At 40.5% G+C, this 20,700-nt stretch overlaps 1 protein-coding gene across 1 annotated transcript in view; it reads left to right on the forward strand.

Moving 5' to 3' along the window:
* Positions 1 to 20,700, forward strand: part of CPA6 (carboxypeptidase A6) — a 165,386-nt gene that overhangs the window by 113,779 nt on the left and 30,907 nt on the right. The window contains exons 5-6 of the mRNA XM_033933670.1: positions 7,324 to 7,425; positions 12,835 to 12,939. Of these exons, the coding sequence (XP_033789561.1) occupies positions 7,324 to 7,425; positions 12,835 to 12,939 (207 nt within the window). The remainder of the gene's footprint in view (positions 1 to 7,323; positions 7,426 to 12,834; positions 12,940 to 20,700) is intronic.

The raw sequence follows: 20,700 nt of genomic DNA on the forward strand, positions 1-20,700 counted from the left end.
CTCAGGGCAACTGTCCATAGGGTCAGCATGAGTCAACAGTGACTCAATAGTACATAACAACATAAATTTGCAGATGACACTAAACTGTTCAAAGTTGTTAAAACACATGCATATTATGAAAAATTGTTGGCAGACCTTAGGAAATTGGGAGACTGGGCATCCAAATGGCAGATGAAATTTAATGTGGACAAATGCAAAGTAATGCACATTGGGAAGAATAATCCAAATCATCGATACCAGATGCCAAGGTAAGCGTCCAAGAAAAACTGAATCAATGATGATATAGATGTTAATTTTGATTAACCTTGATATGGAGTGCTAATTGAAGAACAACTTCTGATGATCCAATTCATACAAAAATACGACTATATTGGTATGTTGAACATCTAGGTAAAGTGTTGTAGGGAATGATGTTCTGTGCATAAATATTGGTATTGTAAAAATGTTATGCGCAGAATAGCATTCCAGCGCATGTACAGATGTGCATCAATACAGCTTTTCTGGCCAGATGTGCACATAGTACTAACTGCCCTTAGTGCAGAATCTTATGCACATGCATCTGGTGTGCGACTTTTACTCAGGTCCTATTTGCATTTCATTTGTTTACTGCATCAGTGAGCAAAAGTTTGGCATTTCACTTGTGTTAGGAGCCCATGCAATTAGCTTTCTGCATTGGCCTCTTATAATTTTCATTGAACCATTAGAAGAATATACTAACAAAATACTTGCATTCTCAGAATAGGCAAGGCAACAGCAGTTTCTCCCTTTTTGGCAGTTCTAATTGTTTATGTATGTGTCACTTCGCTCCTTTCTCCAGAACCTAAATTACAAAGGACTGTGTCTGAATTCAAGAAGGCCTGGGATAGGCACGTGGGATCTCTTAGAGAGAGGAAGGGATAAAATAGTTACTGCGGATGGGCAGACTAGATGGGCCATAAGTCTTTATCTGCCATCATGTTTCTATGTTTCATCTGATTCAAAAATAGTCTTTGCATCATTCTGCAGAGGATGCATTGTAAAAAAGATTAAAAGACTGCTCAAGTTTCTAAAGATCAAAGAGGACAGGAGTTTCCAATGTTTTATGAGAGTACTCCTGCTTCTGCTAGAAACACATTTTTAAAATTTGGCAAGAGTGAAATAATAAATACCCCTGATGTATATACAATAACTATAGCTTGAATTTCCTTACAAACTTGAATTATTCACATTTAGGTTTGCCATATTACGGAGAAAGTGTGAAAGGTATACCTTTTTTCCCAGCAGCTGAATGCAGTTGAGGGTGCCAGTCTTAATTGAAAGAAGTGAGTAACCTAATAGTTTAAGCAGAAGCCCTATTCAGATCCCACTGTTGCTCCTTATCATCTTTGACACTTAATTCTCCATCATCTCAGGTACAAATTTGACCCTTAACACGTGGTAAGCATGCAAATAACAGGCTGCTGTAGAAATGTATTAAAACATTCTGCAGTATTTTGGTTGATGCATCATTAAGAACATTGCAAAATTAAAAAAAAAAAATTAAAAATTTGTTTCAGCAGACGTATGAAGCTACATAATTATTGACTGTCTTTGCAGAAGCTGAGTTTTTATTATTGTGTTATTGGTGTGATGAGTATGTTTGTTGTAATTATGAATGTACCTGTGTAATCCACCTAGAATGATTGATAGACTATCGATGTTTTAACCCCCACCCCACCCTCCTTTTACGAAGCTGATTTAGGCTTTTTTTTATCACTGGCTGTGGCAGTATTAGCTCCACCACTCATAGAATTCCTATGAGCGTCAGAGCTAATACTGTCGTGGCCGGCAATAAAAAAGTCTAATGTGGCTTCATAAAAGGGGGGAGGGGTTAAAAAGACACAGAAATAAATTGTCAATTTTTTAAAAATATATATATTTTGTAGGTGGTGTATCATGGGCAGAAAGTGTGCATTCCTGCATTATCCAGCTAGCGCAGTTATGATTAACACACATTAACTGGATAATGGAGAGTAATATGGGAGTACCTAGGGCCAGATTCCATAAACGGTACCGAATGTTGCCTGCATTGTAGGCGCCACTTGGCATGATTGTCAATCTGCCATTTAGCATATTTAGGTGGCATAGGTTCCGCTCCATTAGGCCAGCTTTTCGCTCACCTAATTTGGTGGCGCCTATTTCTGACGCCTAATGATGCCTAAGTCAACCACGCCTATTCTCCGCCCATAACAATGCCTGTTTTTAAATATAGGCATCCTTAGGCATGGGAGGGCTCCTCTACTTAGGTATCACTAGGCTTTCTAACAATATAATGCCAAACTCTTAATGTTTGGGGGGGGTTGATTTGCTGAAAAACGGCATGGTCAATTACCATGCCAATTAAGCCAATTAAAAAATAAAATTTGGGTATGGGTCCCAAACTTAGGAGTCATTACATGACGATTAGGGCACCATTTATAGAATTACCCAGCTAGCACCTCCTACATAGGAAGTCATAAGAGCTCCTACGTTAAGTTTATGCAGGTCTTGCATGCTAATGTGGACATTAGCACATGACCTGCAAATGTTAAAAATCCTAGTTAAAATGTAGAAATAAATAATATCTTTTTTATTGGACTAACATCCCCCCCCCCCCGCCTTTTTAAAAAACCAAGCATGGTTTTTAGCGCCAGCCACGGTGGTAACAGCTCCGACGCTCGTAGGAATTATAGGAATGTCAGAGCTATTACTGCCTCATCTGGTGCTAAAAACTGCACTATGGTTTTGTAAAACTGCACTATGGTTGATGTAGTTTATGATTAGCTTTTGAAGGTAACCCCTTCTTCCTCAGATCAGAAAAATCCTAGAAAAGTGTCATGTTAAAATGCGTTAAGCCCAGATTTTACCACACTTAATAAAAGGGCTTCTCAGATTGTGAGCCCTCCAGGGTCAGAAAAATACCTACTGTACCTGAAGGTACACTGTTTCAATAGCTTATGGATTTGCATGCATTATAAAAGAAATTAAATTTAAGAAAAGGAAAGACCTCCCTATTACCTTTGTTTCTCTGGCACTGTTGTTAAAAAAAAAACCTCAAGCACTTAGGATTGAAGTATTGTAATCTAAGTCATTACTGAAGGTTCAATTATCTGCACCTAGCGTCTCATCCTCGCCTAATTTGGAGGCACCTATGTCTGAAGCCTAATGACGGCTAAGTCATTTTCCACCCATAACCACACCTACTTTTAGACATAGGCATCCTTATGCATGGGAATGTGCCTCCACCTAGGCATCACTAGACTTTCTAACAGTTCGATGCTGATCTCTTAATGTTGTTTTTTTTATTTGGGGGGGGGGTTGACTGGCTGAAAACTGGTGTGCTTAATTACCACACCGATTAAGCCAGCCTCCACCAATATCCCAGAAAAACTGAAAATTACATAAGCAAAATATCTAACTGGGCCATCTACAACAAATTCAAACTAAACTCATCAAAAAAAACATATTGCTCTGGTTCCTTACACCACAGCAAACCATTCCCAACTCACTAAACCTACCCTTGGGCACCAACCTCCAAATATATGAAACCTCGAAAGTACTTGGTATCATCCTAGACTCCACACTCACCTATTCGCCTCAAATATTCAATCTCAGGAAAAAAACATTACAGCATGAAAAGACTGCAACTGATCAGGCCCTTCTTCGACAAGGACCACTTTGCCATCATGGTGCAATTGCTCATCCTCATACAACTGGTCTACTGCAACTCACTATACACAGGCCTGGGTACCACACAACTACACAGACTGCTGCTAATACAAAACACTGCAATCAGGCTGATTTTCTGCTTAAGAAAATACGATGCAATATCCAACTACCTCCATAAGCTGCACTGGTTACCAGTAGCGCCCAGAATACAGTTCAAAAACATCCTGCATTCTGTACCAGATATACCACACCAACTCAGCGGATGTGATAAACCATATTTTCTTTGAACTTCAACTCTCATCTGTCAGAATCTTCGACACCTCCAGATGATCCTCCCCTCTCCAATGGGAGTCAAATACAAATGCATATTCAGCACATTATTCACCTATGCCACAACAAAAAAACTGGAACAGCCTTCCCATAGACACAAGATCAGAAACCAACTACCTGAACTTTAGAAGAAAACTGAAAACATTCCTTTACAGCAACCGCCTTCCAACAGGATGACCCTTTAGACTTTCAAGGGTTTCCAGGCCCTGAATTTTACTGTCCTACCTCTATCAGCTCTCCCGCAAGCCCCTCACTTGTCTTGTCTCGTCTTAGTTTTAAAATGTTATATCAGCTTCTTCTCCAAGTTCCCCATGATGCATGGGCTCTTGTCTAATTGTAAATCGCCTTGAACTTTTATAGGCACAGAGCTCTTGTAATATTATGGTTGCATTTTATTTTTTTAGATCAAAAGCAAAGGGTTATTTGCCTGTATAAAGTACTAAAAGGTTTCCTCATTTATTTATTGTAGTTTTCAAAGGAAAAGGGCTTGCATGCATTATATAAGAAATTAAATTTAAGCAAAGGGAAAGATCTCCCTATTACCTTTGTTTCTCTGGCACTGTTGTAAAAAGACTCAAGTACTTAGGATGAAAGTATTGTAATCTAAGTCACTACTGAAGGTTCAATTATCTGCACCAGGTCTCGTCCTTTTATCTTTAAACACAAATACAGTAACTCATACAGACTCCTTTTCTGTTGCTAAATTGGGACTCATTGTCTTTTAAAAGTTAAGCTGGAAAAGAAGAGCCCAGACAGTCCCTGAAAAAGCCCAGCTAGTGTTTTTACATAGCAGATGTTATTGATTTAACTCTAATAATTAATCACAGGATCATATGCTATTAAACTTCTAAAATAATTATATATGTGTATTATGAGGTGCTCAGAACCAAAACCCAATGCCAAGTATTAAACAAATACAGCAAGGGTTGCTGGAGGGACCATCACGGCACCAACTGTCCCAGCCGTCTATAAATACAGATATTATCTACAATAATGAGCAGAGAGAACATAAGAACATATGAATTGCCACTGCTGGGTCAGACCAGTGGTCCATCGTGCCCAGCAGTCCGCTCACGCAGCGGCCCTCTGGTCAAAGACCAGCAACCTAATTGAGACTAACCCTACCTGCGTACGTTCCGATTCAGCAGGAACTTGTATAACTTTGCCTTGAATCCCTGGTGGGTGTTTTCCCCTATGACAGACTCTGGAAGAGTGTTCCAGTTTTCCACCACTCTCTGGGTGAAGAAGAACTTCCTTATGTTCATACGGAATCTATCTCCTTTCAATTTTAGAGAGTGCCCTCTCGTTCTCCCTACTTTGGAGAGGGTGAACAACCTATCCTTTTCTACTAAGTCTATTCCCTTCAGTACCTTGAACGTTTTGATCATGTCCCCTCTCAATCTCCTCTGTTCGAGGGAGAAGAGGCCCAGTTTCTCTAATCTTTCGTTGTACGGCAACTCCTCCTTAGTTGCTCTTCTCTGGACCCTTTCGAGTAGTACTATGTCCTTCTTCATGTACGGTGACCAGTGCTGGATGCAGTACTCCCAGGTGGGGGCACACCATGGCCCGATACAGCGGCATGATAACCTTCTCCGATCTGTTCGTGATCCCCTTCTTTATCATTCCTAGCATTCTGTTCGCCCTTTTTGCCACCACAGCACATTGTGCGGACGGCTTCATCGACTTGTCGATCAGAACTCCCAAGTCTCTTTCCTGGGAGGTCTCTCCAAGTACTGCCCCGGATATCTTGTATTTGTGCATGAGATTTTTGTTACTGACATGCATCACTTTACACTTATCCACGTTGAACCTCATCTGCCATGTTGATGCCCATTCCTCGAGCCTGATTATGTCACGTTGCAGATCTTCGCAGTCCCCCTGTGTCTTTACTACTCTGAATAACATCGTATCGTCCGCAAATTTAATCACCTCACTCGTCGTACCTATGTCCAGATCGTTTATAAAGTTGTTGAAGAGCACGGGTCCCCCAGTCTGAGTATTGTCCATTTACTCCCACTCTCTATTTCCTATGCTCCAGCCAGTTTTTAATCCATGTGAGTATTTTACCCTCGATTCCATGGCTCGCAATTTTCCGAAGTAGTCGTTCATGCGGAATCTTGTCAAATGCCTTCTGAAAATCCAGATATACAATGTCGACCGGGTTGGCCTTGTCTCTATGCCTGTTTACTCCCTCAAAGAAGTGCAGTAAGTTCATCAAACAAGATCTGCCTTTGCTGAAACCGTGATCAGTCTGGGGTTTGTGAGCCCAGCCGGTAGTAATGGCTGAGAATGAGCTACCCCTCCTGATGAAGCGTCCATATGGAAATTCGAGTTGATTTTATAAGATCAACTTCAGCAATTATAATAACATATTTAAGCAGCAAAGAATGCTGATAAAAAGCCACTGCCACCATGGATATTGAGATAAGTTATATGTATTTGTATTGAGCATTCGTTGTAGATAATATCTGTATTTATAGGTGGCTGGGACAGTGGGTGCCGTGATGGTCCCTCTGGCAACCCTTGCTATGTTTGTTTAACACTTGGCATTGGGTTTTGGTTCTGAGCACCTCATATTACACATATATAATTGTTTTAGAAGTTTAATAGCATATGATCCTGTGATTAATTATTAATGCATATATATATATATATATATATATATATATATCACAGAATTTAACAGTGAGTTCCCCATATATTGATTTTGATTGATTTAACTCTCCCAGCTCACACCCTCTCCTGTCTGTGATTTCTTTCTAATATTCCACCAGAGAGTACTGTAAATTTTGTAAGTTGCTCTTGTAATATTTTTCTAGATTGAAAGCAAAAGGTTATTTGCCTGTCATAAAGTACTTCAGGGTTCCTCCATTTATTTATTATAGCTTTCAAAGGAAAAGGGCATACAGTATGGCAAGAAAAATATTTTACAGTTAGGTACCCTAATCCATCTGTCTTTCTTGTACAATCATGGCCCTTGATAGTGTGCTGAAAAGTTCTCAGCCCAACCAAAAAGAGAAAGATGTGGAAATGGTTCAATGAATGATCTGAAAAAAATGTCAAAAACATAGAATTTTGTTTCTGCAAATTGGCAATTAATGAAATAAGATACCACTCTTTTCAGCTACAGTGGCAAAATAACGCTCAGTATTTAGGAAGTTAGTTGGTTGGGTGAGAACTTTTCACCCCCTCGTGTATGATGGATCTCCATAGATCTTATTCATATCCTACTGCTCTTATGCCATGAAGGAAAAGGTGAAAGACTGGTACATTCTGTTTCACTGAACACAGCCATTAACATCAATTGTGTTTATGTATTTATTTTAGATTCAAAGTTGGATGTATTATATGAATAAAACTCATTCAGATCTTATATCCATGTTCTCCATTGGAAAATCATATGAAGGAAGACCTCTGTATGTGCTCAAGGTACAAAGCAACTGGTTTAGTAAAATGCATATGAACCAAATAGGAAACAGTATGATGCAGACCACCCTCTTCATTGACAAAATTTATTATGAGGGTACTTTTCAAGTAGTAGTAGCAGTAGTGCATGGTTCAGGAATGCACTTTTGTCTATACTGTGCAGGTTTTTTCAGGGGTGAGACTATGGGACCCTTTTACAAAAACATGTCCTAACTACATTCTCCCCCTGGCTTCTCCTGTATGACTTGCTTCTTATTAGTGCCCCCATATGCAGAGAGTCCTCTCCCTCGGTCATAGTAAACAGGAGAGGGGGAAGATGAGAAGATATGGTTTTATAGTGGGATATATGAAATACATTTCTCACTGTAAACCCTCTTTGCACACAGAAGAACTGATATGAATGCAGCAGGTATCTAATTGAGGATGCAGGATGCCTATGCTCAAGGCTTCAGGACACTGAGCCTTTGAAGAGGTCACAAGATTAGCTCCTGAGGAATCTTGGAAAGCAAGTCTTTGATGTTCAATTCTTTTTCCATGATTCTTTCTCTGACTTTAAGAATCCTTTATTCTTTAATTACTACAATAAATTTTTATCTAGAGCTAATGGCAATCTTGCCAGGTGCCTGTCTTCCTGAATCTCTAATGTTCCCATCAGTTCTTTTTCTGAATTTCCATTCATTCTATTTTTTTCATTCCTGATAAGACCTGAAGTTCAGGAAGAGTGCAAAGTGAATCCCATGACTAAAGGAATATGTGTGGCAATTTATCCCCTGCTCATCATTCATGACCCTCCAACTAAGGACCAATTCATGTTTTGTTATTTACCAGGGATATGGCATTATCCAGAGATTGGCTAGGAACATGAAAAGAGATGAAAAGGAATTTATATTGTCCTGACCTGAGTTACACCAAGGTTGCCTGACCTAATGAATATGTAATGTTCTTACTCTGAACATGTCATAGAGCAGGGCAGCTCAATTCCGGTCCTCAAGATTTACAGGCAGGCCAGGTTTTCAGGATAGCCACAATGAATATCCATCAAATGCTTTCAATATGGAACCACTTTCACCAATAAATAGCCTTAAATGGTTAAACAATTCTCTTCTAATGAAGCTAATGAGAACTATAAATACACTTATACAAATAATTTTATGCATGAGTATGCATGAGAGAGATTTGCCTGCACTGCCTTCTTGGTATGCAGATCTCTCTCATGCATGTTCATTGTGGATATCCTGAAAACCTGGCCTGCCTGTAGATCTCGAGGACCGGAATTGAGCAGCCTTGTCATAGAGAAACCAATATAAGGTGCTAGGTTCAGCAGGGGTTTATTGTTCTCTTCTGACTTTGAGGACACTGCAAGGAGTACAAACCCCCTCTCTGTCTTTGACTCTCTTATCTTGTCTCGTCTCACATACCACTGTTTGCCTATCCTTTTGTAATGATTTTCCTGAGAACTCTGTGCTGATTAGTTTTCATTCCTATTTTGTATAACTTTTTCTATTATTGTATGAAAGTATGAGCTAATCATAATAAAGTAAATTACATCTGTGCCCAGGTTAGAGTGTGAGTAATTTGTGCATCTTTGTCAGATATGTGTGTGGGATTCTGACATTTCCATGACTATTGTACTCTGGAGCCTGTCTAATTCCTCACAATGGGTAGTGTACACTGAACTCAAAACCATCGCAGGATACTTGAGCGCACCCCATGGTACTGCCTTAAGTATGAATTAGTGTAGGCCGCAGCTTAGTAAAAGGGCCCCTAGGTTAGGGAGTGCAACACTGGATTTGTATTTTCAGAGCTACATGCCCACAGAAGTGCCCACAGAAAAATCAGATGCAACTATCTAAGGTACTTTTATCTTAGGCAGTTAACAAAATGAAAGTACCTGCTTACGTTCACTTTGAAAATGAATGGAAAATCCATAGGTAAAAAGTGCCTACAAATTCTGCAGCAGTGCCAGTGGTATGAAAATTGCTTTCTATGTATAATGTAGTCTGTCATGTCTAATCCTTTAATCTATTGGATAAAAATTAAAGCATGTTTTGAAAAATTAAGACCTTTAGAAAAGAGTTTCCCACCATTTTTTGGTTGTTTAGTATTGTAGAATTCTATAGGGTCGAGGCAAATGTTTACAATATGTAAAATGGCTTCAGGATTTAGGGCTCCTTTTACTAAGCCACTTTAGGGCATTAATGCGCGGAATAGCATGCGCTAAATTGCCATGTGCCAGCTTTGAGCTGGCATTAGTTCTAGCCACGTAGCGCAGGTTTAGCATGCGCTAAAATGCTGCGTGCGCTAAAAATGCTAATGCAGCTTAGTAAAAAGAGCCCTTAGCAACTGAAGGCTGACCTCTTTCAAACCATCACCTATAGAATGGTTTTAGATTGTTGACCGTTGAGTTTAATTGTCAAATTCACATTTTTATAATGATGTTAAATGAAATTTTTTACCCAGATCATCTATAAATGAAAGGCTGATATTCAAAAAACTAGTGTTTAAGCCCGTTAGATTAACGGGTGCTAGATATGAAATGTTAACATTTAATTGGAGAGACAATCTGGACTCTTTAGAGAAATTCATTGCACAGTCTCAATCTAGGGAGCGGAAAGAAAAAAAAAAGGGGGGGGGCTCAGGGCGATGAAAGCTGTCTAATGTAACTCTTGAGCCCGTCCACGATTTTGGAGCGAGAGACAGAGAGAGTGCAGGCTGACCGCCTCTCCTGCTTTTGAACCTGGGCAGAGGCAGAGCCGGGGAGGAAGGGAGTGACATCATCATCCCGAAGTGAATAAGGTGGGAGAGCAATTTCAAAGCCTCGGGTAGCGACGGCTCCTCGACCGATCCGCGCTTACAACGGCCCCACACTCGCGGTCTGCCTGGGCTCCTCACCAAAGCCCTTCGCGGCGGCAGCCCCTCCCGCATCCGTCCCCGCGTCCCAAGCCTCTCCGAAGGCCGGCTCCCACGAAAATGCTACCCCTCTGTCGGAAGCCTTGTCTCTGCCGTTGTGACATCAGAGAGGTCTCCGACGCTGGTGCAGCTCCCGAGAGAAGCCGCCGCCGCAGCCCCAAACAGAAAAACAACATCTCCATGGGAGCCAGCCCCCGGAGAAGCCCCAGACACAGGGCCGGAGGCAAGAGGAGCCGCCACCGCGAAAAACCCCAGCAAGGGAGCCAGCGAGACCGCGAGTGCAGGGCCGTTGCAAACAGCTGACTTCTTCAGCTTCCCCTATTATCTCCACCGCCATAGTCTCTTTTTTAATCTGGGGAAACCGCCGTGCAAAAAATGCCATTGCTGAGAGCAGGGAGTGCCGCATTTTAAAATCTCTTCCGTGCGTGGGGCCGTAGTAAGCGCGCATGCGCACTCTTGCCGGCCACGGACCTACAGATCATGGAAGCACACCGATAAGAGTGCGCATGTGCCGCTTAGGGTTTTATTATAAGAGATTATGCTTCTAGCTTTCAGAGTTATACTCCTAAATTGGGCGCCTAGAATCTATACTCAAAATTTTACTAAACTCCTAAACTTAGGAATATAAGTTCAATGTATTTTTGATATACCGCATTACACAATGGCATCAATATGGTTTACATAGTAATTGATCATGATAGTAAAAGATTTAAGGAGGTAGGAAGAAAAGAAAATAAAGGAAAGATTTAACTGCGGTGATTGAGAGGAAGGAGAATAAGAGGTAGAAGTAGTTATGCAGGGTGGCATCTTGGGTAGGTCGAGAAGAGAGTAAAGGGATTTGAGAAATTATCCAAATGCATCCCTAAATAAGAAGGTTTTCAGTGTTATCTTAAATTTGTCTAACGAGGTGTCAAGTCTGAGTGTAGGTCCTGTTATGGAGAAGATGATGCGGAGAATTCCTTCATATGTGATGTGTCTGGAAGTTGGGATTACTAGTACATTTTGATTAGAGAATGACATGATGACAAATTCTTCCCTGTCCCATCCCCATGAGTTTTGTCGCTGTTTCTGTCCCTGCCCCAGTCCTGTAAGTTCTGCTTTAACCACACAAGCTTCAAACACTTATGATTTTAAAGTGTTTGAGGCTTGTGCAGATCAGGAGGATGGAGCTTACAGGAATGGGGCAGGGACAGGAAAAGAACTCACAGGGATGGGATGGGGAAATGAGTTCCCATGGGGACAGGTAAAAATTTGTTCCCATGTCATTCTCTAATGATGTTGCGAGAGTAAGCTAGACATACATCTCCTTACGAGAAGCTTAGAGTGATATGAGGACTAAAACTATGCCAGGGCACACCTGGGCGGGGCCTCCGCGTGTGCGGATCGCCGGACTTGAGGGACCTAAGATCTGTTCCGGAGATGGCCTTTCTTATGTTCTTATGAAGAGTTTGGGTGGGCAAGTACAGGGTTAAGAGATGGCCAGGGTAGGGCGGTGATCTCGATTGGCAGATTTTAAATACAAGTGGGTGCAGCAAGGGTGGATTTCGGGCAGGGAAAAGAAGCAAGGAGCTTAGCACTGATTTTTCAACCCTAGGCTCATAAATCTAGGAAAATGAGTGGTAGACATAAATTTATAAGCAAGGAGCTTAGCACTGATTTTTCAATCCTAGGCTCATAAATCTAGAAAAATGAGTGGTAGACATAAATTTATAAGCATGAAGAACATAAGAACATAAGAATAGCCTTACTGGCTCAGACCAATGGTCCATCAAGCCCAGTAGCCTGTTCTCACGGTGGCCAGTCCAGGTCCTAGTACCTAGCCAAATCCCAAGGAATTGCAATATTCCATGCTACCAATCTAGGGCAAGCAGTGACTTCCCCCATGTCTTTTTCTGTGAATTGGTACCTAAAGATAGGCGTCAATTGTGCGCTTACGATACAGAATAGTACTTACGTGATGTTTGGTGCCACTAATTGGCAATTACACACAAGTGACAGGTGCTATTTTATAGTTCATTAATAAGCAAATATATCCAACATATCACTTAAAGTGCTTTTAGGACCGTCAGAGGTGATTTCTCAAAGCTGTGTTTGAATGAGAATATTTAACATCATTGATCGTCACAATCCAACACTTTCTAATTTTCACTAGAGTATTCTCACTTACTTCATTTTATTGTGCTCTCCGTATACTCATAAATATTATATTTCCCTTTATCGAATTTTATCAACTTTTCATTCTCATGTAGATCATTTCCAAATGGTTTAAGAGAAAAAGCTGCACTTATCTGAACTCATCGGGGAAGAAACTCTACCGTGATGAGTTTACAGATTTTGTGCATGAATTTTATACCATATTTCAGAATCAGAGGTAGCAATCTTTGCTGGTAGCTAGATACATTGAAAAATGTACAGAAAAGGCTGTGTAGCCATACTTTGGCATTATTTAAGAATGTATCTCTTTACATCCATCATTTTTACTGCCAATACTCACATTTTCAGCTCGGCAAAAGGATACGGCCTTACAAACGAGCTGTGTGGATAGACTGCGGCATTCATGCAAGAGAATGGATTGGCCCTGCATTCTGCCAGTGGTTTGTGAAAGAAGTGAGTTTTTAATGTTTTATTATTATTGACTCTATAAAACTATAAATGAATGTGTTGCATGCCCAGGCAATCCCAAAAGCTGTGCTGTTTTCAGTGACTATTCTAAGAGACTAGGGAGCACATTTCACAATGAAAGGGATGCAAGTAAAGCTCTAAGAGATGCAGTGTTATTATCCAAGTAACAACTTGGACTGCCAGATTTGTGTATGTTAAGGCTTCTTTTTGAAAATGACAAGGCATTTTCTATGGTCCTGGTACTTTTTGCCTGGTATAAAGCTATTTTTTGAAACAAAAGGTTCAATATCTAGTGTAGGGTATCAAATCGCAATACAGAAGCACTGTAAAGTAGTCAGGTTTTCAGGTGACTCCTAATGAATATGCATGAAGTATATTTGCTCCTTGTGACCCTGAACAAATCACTTAATCCCCCATTGCCCCAGATACCTTAGGTAGAGTTTGAGCGCACCAGGACAGATAGGGAAAAATACTTGAGTACCTGAATGTAAACCACTTAGGCTATAAGTGGTATATAAATACAGTGATACCTTGGAATTTGAACTTAATCCGTTCCAGAACTCAGTTCGAGTTCCAAAGCGTTCCAGTTCCAAGACAATTTTTCCCATTGAAAATAATAGAAACTGGATTAATCCGTTCCTGGGTCTCACAAACTCAAATTTTAACAGGAAATACACTGGATATTAAGGTAAAATATTAACAAATATTCCAAAGCAGCATTCAGATTCTGGGGCACAAACACACACATACAATGTGCAGGGTGTTCGGATTTCAAAGCAGAGTTCGGATTCCAAGACAAAATTTACTACAAAAAAAATTTCGGATTCCAAGTTGTTCGAGTTCTGGGTCATTCGGATTCCGAGGTATCACTGTACTTAAATAAATAAAACTAAATAAATATAGCTCATGAATGTTCATTAGGAATATTCAGACAGATTGGTTTGCGGCCTTCTAGAACTGAGCTTGCATATGGTAAAAACATCCTATGGAACTGTAAGAAAAGTAGGACTATGATTTTTATATATATTTATGATGTTTGCATTGGGGGTCAATTTTGTAAAGGGAATCGTCTTGGGCAAATAGGTATTTACCTGCTGAGAAGGCCCCTTTAAAAATTGTTATCAGTTCTCTGTAGGAAAAAAAGACATAACTGGAGTTGGGGTCAGGGTGAGCTAGCTGAGATACACCCTAAAATTTTATTTTGAAATCTCAGAGGGCTCGCTATTCAAAATATTTCTAGGCCTCTTGCATCAACTACTATCTCAGTTCTCAGTGGAGTTAAGTAACATATCTTCTGAACAGGGAGAGAACCAAGATGGTATCAGAGTATTATGCATGTTATCTTTCCATCTGTGAGAAATTCCCTACCCCTATTCGTTCTGTTTGATTGTTTTGATTAGATTGTAAGCTATATTGAGCAGAAATAGTCTCTTACATGTTTAATGTACAGTGCTGCATATGTCTAGTAGCACTATAGAAATGATAAGTGGCAGTAGTATTAATAGAACGCCTTTAGGCATAAATGTCATTGTTTCTATTACTTTTTTATTGAAATTTAAATGTATATAATCTCAAATATAATCAAATATCAAAGTCTTCACAGGACGAATTGCAAAAATAAAAGAAATACCATTATTGATATTAAACAAATTATTTCCTGTACATAGAGAATATTAAAGAACTTGAGAGGAGAGAACACACAAAATACAAGACAAATCTAAAGAAAATAAAAGATAAGACTCAATTACTTGAACTCATCTAGCTGAAACCCTGTTAAATAAAAATACCTAATATAGGCCCCCTTTTATCAAGATGCATTAGGGGTTTTTTTAAATCTCAGGCTGCTGCAGTAAAAGCTCCGATGCTCATAGAATTCCTATGAGCATCAGAGCTTTTGCCGCAGTGACTTGCAATAAAAACCCTGACGCAGCTCGATAAAAGGGGGCCATAATCACCAATGCATATTTATTACTTCAACTAACCTGAAGATGCAGACTTTACTGATTCCTTAGTTGAATTACAATTTCTAAATGTTTGGGCTCTAGAAAATTATAATCTTCCCCTGGGTTTCAATTGAAGAAACTCTCTATGGATCATCTAAGTTCTCTGAGAGACATTAAGATAAACATAAATTGAGGGAGAGCCATGAAATGAGCCAATCTTTTCCTGAAGAAATTAACCAAAACTTTATCGCTATCTTCACTACAAGAAAAAGTAACTATCAAGGTATTTTTAAAATTTATTTTATTATTTAAATTCTGCATATCCTACAATTCTATGCGGATTACAAATTATTCAGGTACTCAAGCATTTTTCACTATCTGTCCCGGCGGGTTCATACTCTATCTAATGTACCTAGGGCACTGGGAGATTAAGGGCTCCTTTTACAAAGCTGCGTTTTTAGTGCGCTAAATCCGTGCTACATGGCTAGAACTAACGCCAGCTCAATGCTGGTGTTAGCGTCTAGCGTGGCCGGCAGTTTAGCACGCGCTATTACGCACGTTAAACCACTAACGCGGCTTCGTAAAAGGAGCCCTAAGTGACTTGCCCAGGGGCACAAGGAGCAGTGCAGGATTTGAACCCACAACCCCAGGGTGCTGGGGCTGTAGCTCCCACCACTGCACCACACACTCCCTTCATTGAGCTTCTTTTACTAAGCTGCGATGGCGTTTTTAGTGCATGCAGAATTTTAACACGCTAAACCCATGCTACGCGGCTATAACTAACGCCAGCTCAATGCTGGCGTTAAGGTCTAGCACGTGCGGCAATTAAGCACGCTAAAGCCGCTATCGCAGCATAGTAAAAGGAGCCTATAGTGCAGTCTCTAGAATAGAGGTTTCCAGCATAGTAGTCAGATTCACTGCCAATACCATCTCAACCCCCCCAACCCTCCTCCCCCCCCCACACACACACACATCTGAAACATTCTTTATACAGTAGAAGAAGAAACATATGCTTTAGAAATTTGTGGGCGTAAGGAAGTCTTAAGGGATAGAACTTCCAACATATACTGTTTTTAACATCTCTTTAGGGGAAATAGAATTCTTATATATAAATATAACACTGTTTGCCATGCTATGTTACCATCCTAGGTTTTGTCATACAATGCTTGTCATGCTGTTGCACCATACCATGTTTTTCATGCTATGTTTTACCATGCTTTGTTATGTATGTAAACCTGTAACCCGTTCTGAGCTCTCCTGCGAGGACGAGATATAAAATTAAATAAATAAATAAAATGAAAAAAATGAAAATTATTGGCACTTAATTGTTTTTCCACCTCCTCTAATCTATTCTCAAGTATCATATTCCCTTTCACTAGAGAAGCATTAGTGGCTTCCAATAAATCCATTTTCCCTGAATACTCATTTAATTTCCCACTATGCAAAACCAAATCAGTCTGTAATGAGGCTACTTTAGCTGCTGCTTCCCCTGTGAAAGAGCACAATTGAGACAGACAGTTAGTTAAAGTCCTCTCCTTAGAGCTTGATGTTACTTCTAAATCATACCTTCAGCTTCCAAATGTAACCAGCTTAAGGGAAAATCTAGTATTTATTTAGTTAATTAAAGCATTTAAAATCCACTTTAAACCAAAGTGGCTCACAATTTACATACACAGCTTTAAATACCTGTTGTCCCCTTCAGCCTGAAGAATCTGTCCCTATCCACCCTCTCTATGCCCCTCATGATCTTGAAGGAGATATGATAGAGACCTTCAAGATCATGAGGGGCATAGAGAGGGTGGATAGGGACAGATTCTTCAGGCTGAAGGGGACAACAGGTACGAGGGGGCATTCGGAGAAACTGAAGGGAGATAGGTTCAAAACAAATGCAAGGAAGTTTTTTTTCACGCAAAGGGTCGTGGACACTTGGAATGCGCTACCGGAGGAAGTGATCAGGCAGAGTACGGTACAGGGATTCAAACAGGGATTGGACAAATTTCTGAGGGATAAAGGGATCGTGGGATACTGAGGGAGGAGCTGGGATGTAACACAAGTATAGAAAGCTAACCAGGTAATAAGTATAGAAACCCAACCAGGTCGTGCATGCGCAAGACCAGAGGGTTAGGACTTCGATGGGAAGATAGGACTTCAATGAGAAACCAAGGTGGCAAGGGAGCCCCTTCTGGTGATTCAGACAGGTCGTGACCTGTTTGGGCCGCCGCGGGAGCGGACTGCCGGGCAGGATGGACCTGTGGTCTGACCCGGCGGAGGCACTGCTTATGTTCTTATGTTCTTATATATACAGTTATAACAAACCAAATACTGTATAAAACAGACAAAAGGCCGGGGCAAAGGTTATAAGCACTTTACCATATTCATCATAAAGAGGGGTATATGAGCTTAACTGAAAGCATGGACCTAGCTGAAAAACGCCTGTGCAAAGAGAGAGGTTTTAAGCAGTTTTCTAAATTGCATCAAGTTAACGCATAGCATTCCATAGGACCGGCCCAGATGTAGAGAAACACGATTTTTTGATTTGCACATATTGAACACTGTTCAATTTCCCTGTATCAAGTAACAAATGGTTTTCAGACCTCAGGGCTCTCGGTGATCTATACATCAACAGGCATTTTGCCAGATAATCTGGCAGAATTTCGTAAACACCCTGTTGGATCAATTTTAAGATTTTAAATTGAACACCAAATGATACGGGTAACTAATGTAACTTTTTAAAGATGGGCTTAATATGATCATAGCGAGAACCTCCCATCAACATTTGAACTGCTGAGTTCTGAACAGTTTGTAATGCCTTGATACAAACAGAGGGCATGCCTATATAGATACCATTACAATAATCCTGCTGGGATAATACCATTGTTTATAATACTTCTTTGAAATCCCAGTTGGTTAACACATTCTTCAAGTGGGATAGTTTTCGCATGGCAAAATAAGCAAGCTGGACTACTCTTGAAACCTGGAACTTTATAAAGATAGCTTAGCATCAAGTAACATACTAAGCACCTTAATCTCCTTACTAATTTTAATCAAATGGCCGCATACATGGATCTCGTTGGGCCATAGGTGTTCATCTACCTCTCCAACAATCAAGATTTATGTTTTTCCTATACTCACATCAAATCCTTTATTCTTCATTCACTCAGTGATCTTGGTCATGTAACCATTTAGCTCTTTAGACAACTCCTCTTCTCCCCATCTTTGTATCTTAAAGAAAAACTGAATATCATCAGCATAGATCCTGTAGGAGACACCCATTTTATCTAACAGCTCACCCAATGAAGATAGATAATATTAAATAGAGTGGCTGATAGAGCTGAGCTCTGTGGCACTCCACAATGTAAGTGGATTTCTGATGACACTTCACCATTACTATGCACACACAACCTCCTATTTGTCAAAAATGACAGAAACAAATCATAAACTCTACCTGCAACCCCTATATGTCTTCAATTTTCCAGTAAACCATGATGATTAAGATAATTGAATGCTGAGGATATGTCTAAGGCAATAGCACAAAAGCAGTGCCCCTGATAAAGACCCAAAGTGTAAAATGTATTCTTTTCCTTGTATTCACTTAATGAAAGTATTAAAAATGAATAAAGGTTTAAAAAAAAAAAAGACCCAAACACAATTCATCATTAGCAGCAAGTAATAAGGTTTCAACTCTATGATTCTTTCTGAAACCAAATTGATTCTTATCTAAGCAATCAGCTTCATCAATAAATTTGTCCAATCGGGACAAAGCGATTTTCTCTATGACCCAGACTATAAAGGTCAAGATCGATATGGGTCTATATCTAAACTAAACTAAACTAAGCCTTAGGTTTATATACCGCATCTTCTCCACTGAAGTGGAGCTCGACACGGTTTACAGAGTTTAAAAAATAAGGGAAGAGAGAAGAGAAAGAGTTTACAAAACATAAAAAGAGGAGATGTAATCAGGAGAAGAGATTATTATATGCTAGAGAAAAGCCAGGTTTTTAGCTGTTTTCGGAATAGTTGGAGGGAGTCCAGGTTCCGCAGCGGGACAGTGAGGTCGTTCCAGAGGCCGGTGATTTTGGAGAGGAGGGATCTACCCAGTTTACCTGCGTGGAGGATTCCGTGTAGAGAGGGGAAGGATAGTTTATGTCTGTGGGCAGATCTGGTGGTAGTTGGTGTCGGGGCGAGGAAGGATAGAGGGATTAGGGGCGGAAGGATGCCGTGAATGATCTTGAAAGCCAGGCAGGAGCATTTGAAATGAATTCTGGAAAGTACTGGGAGCCAGTGAAGATTGGTAAGTAGAGGGGAGTCGTGGTCATATTTGCGTTTAGCAAAAATCAGCTTAGCCGCAGTGTTCTGGATAAGCTGGAGTCTGCGAAGACTTTTTTTCATTAGGCCTAAGTAGATGGCGTTACAATAATCGAGTTTGGATAGGATGATGGATTGTACAAGGACGGTGAAATGCTTTTGGTGAAAATAGGATCTAACTTTCCTCAGCATGTGGAGACTGAAAAAACAAGATTTTGCCAGGGAATTCAGGTGATCGTTGAGGGAAAGGGAGGAGTCGATAGTGATGCCAAGGACCTTGTTTGAGAACTCAAGGTGTAGAGCAGGGCCTGTGGGTAGGGTGAAGAGGGCGGGCAGGTGAGCTAATTTTGGGCCGAGCCAGAGTAATTTTGTTTTTGATTCATTTAATTTCATCTGTACTGAGAGGGACCAGGCGTGAAGTCTCATTATGCATGATGTGATGTTCTCTTGGAGGTTTGTAAGGTTTGGATCTGTTTCGAGGAGGATGAGGATATCGTCTGCATATGTGTAAATTGTTTCAAGGGGGGATAGTTTAAGGAGCTTCAGGGAGGTCATATATATGTTGAAGAGAATAGGGGATAAGGGAGAGCCCTGTGGAACACCACAGGATGGTGTCCATGAAGCGGAATTGGAGCCGTTTGTGTTGACAATGTAGGAACGATCGCGAAGGAAGTTTGAGAACCACTTTAGGACAGAAGAGTCTATCCCAATCTCGGAAAGTTGGTAGATTAGTATGTCGTGATGCACGACGTCGAAAGCTGCGGAGAGATCAAACTGTAGGAGAACAGCAAATTTGTTTCGGGCGTGTAGTTGTTTCACCTTTGAAATTAAGGAAACTAGGAGGGACTCGGTGCTGAAATTGGGCCTAAATCCGTATTGGTAGTGTTGGAGAATGGAGAATCTTTCTAGATAAGAGGAGAGCTGAGTGGCAACTATGGTCTCTAGAAGTTTTGTTAAAAGAGGGATGTTTGCTATGGGGCGATAGTTTGATGGTGAGGAAGGGTCAAGATCGGGTTTTTTCAGAAGAGGGGATAAGGCAATGTGTCCCATTTCGGTGGAGAACAGGCCCGATAGTAAGACTTTGTTTATGAGGTTAGTAAGGGAAGAGTTGGCCTGTGTAGGGATTTTTTCGTAAAGGTAGGAATGGAAGGGATCTAGGATGCACTTGCAGGATTTAAGTTTGAGGCAAAGTTTAGAGATCTGGGTCTCGGATACAAGTTCGAATGTAGTCCATGATCTGTCGGTAGGGATAGCGTCGGAGTCTTTCGGGGGGAGAGAGTTGTAGGAGATAGCTAAGGGAAACGAGCTCTTTATGGTAGTGATCTTCTCGTTGAAAAATTTGGCTAGGTCATTTGGAGATGGGAGGGGGGAGGGGGCGGAGTCATTTTTAGAAGTTAGGTTCTGCCAGATGTGGAACAGTGTACTGTTTTGGTTTTTTGACCTGGAGATTTTGTCTCCATAGTAATTCTTCCTAGCTTTTTTTAGTACGGAGTTGTAG

The sequence above is a fragment of the Geotrypetes seraphini genome, chromosome 2 (genome assembly GCF_902459505.1).
Source record: "Geotrypetes seraphini chromosome 2, aGeoSer1.1, whole genome shotgun sequence".
Classification (NCBI taxonomy): Eukaryota; Metazoa; Chordata; class Amphibia; order Gymnophiona; family Dermophiidae; genus Geotrypetes; species Geotrypetes seraphini.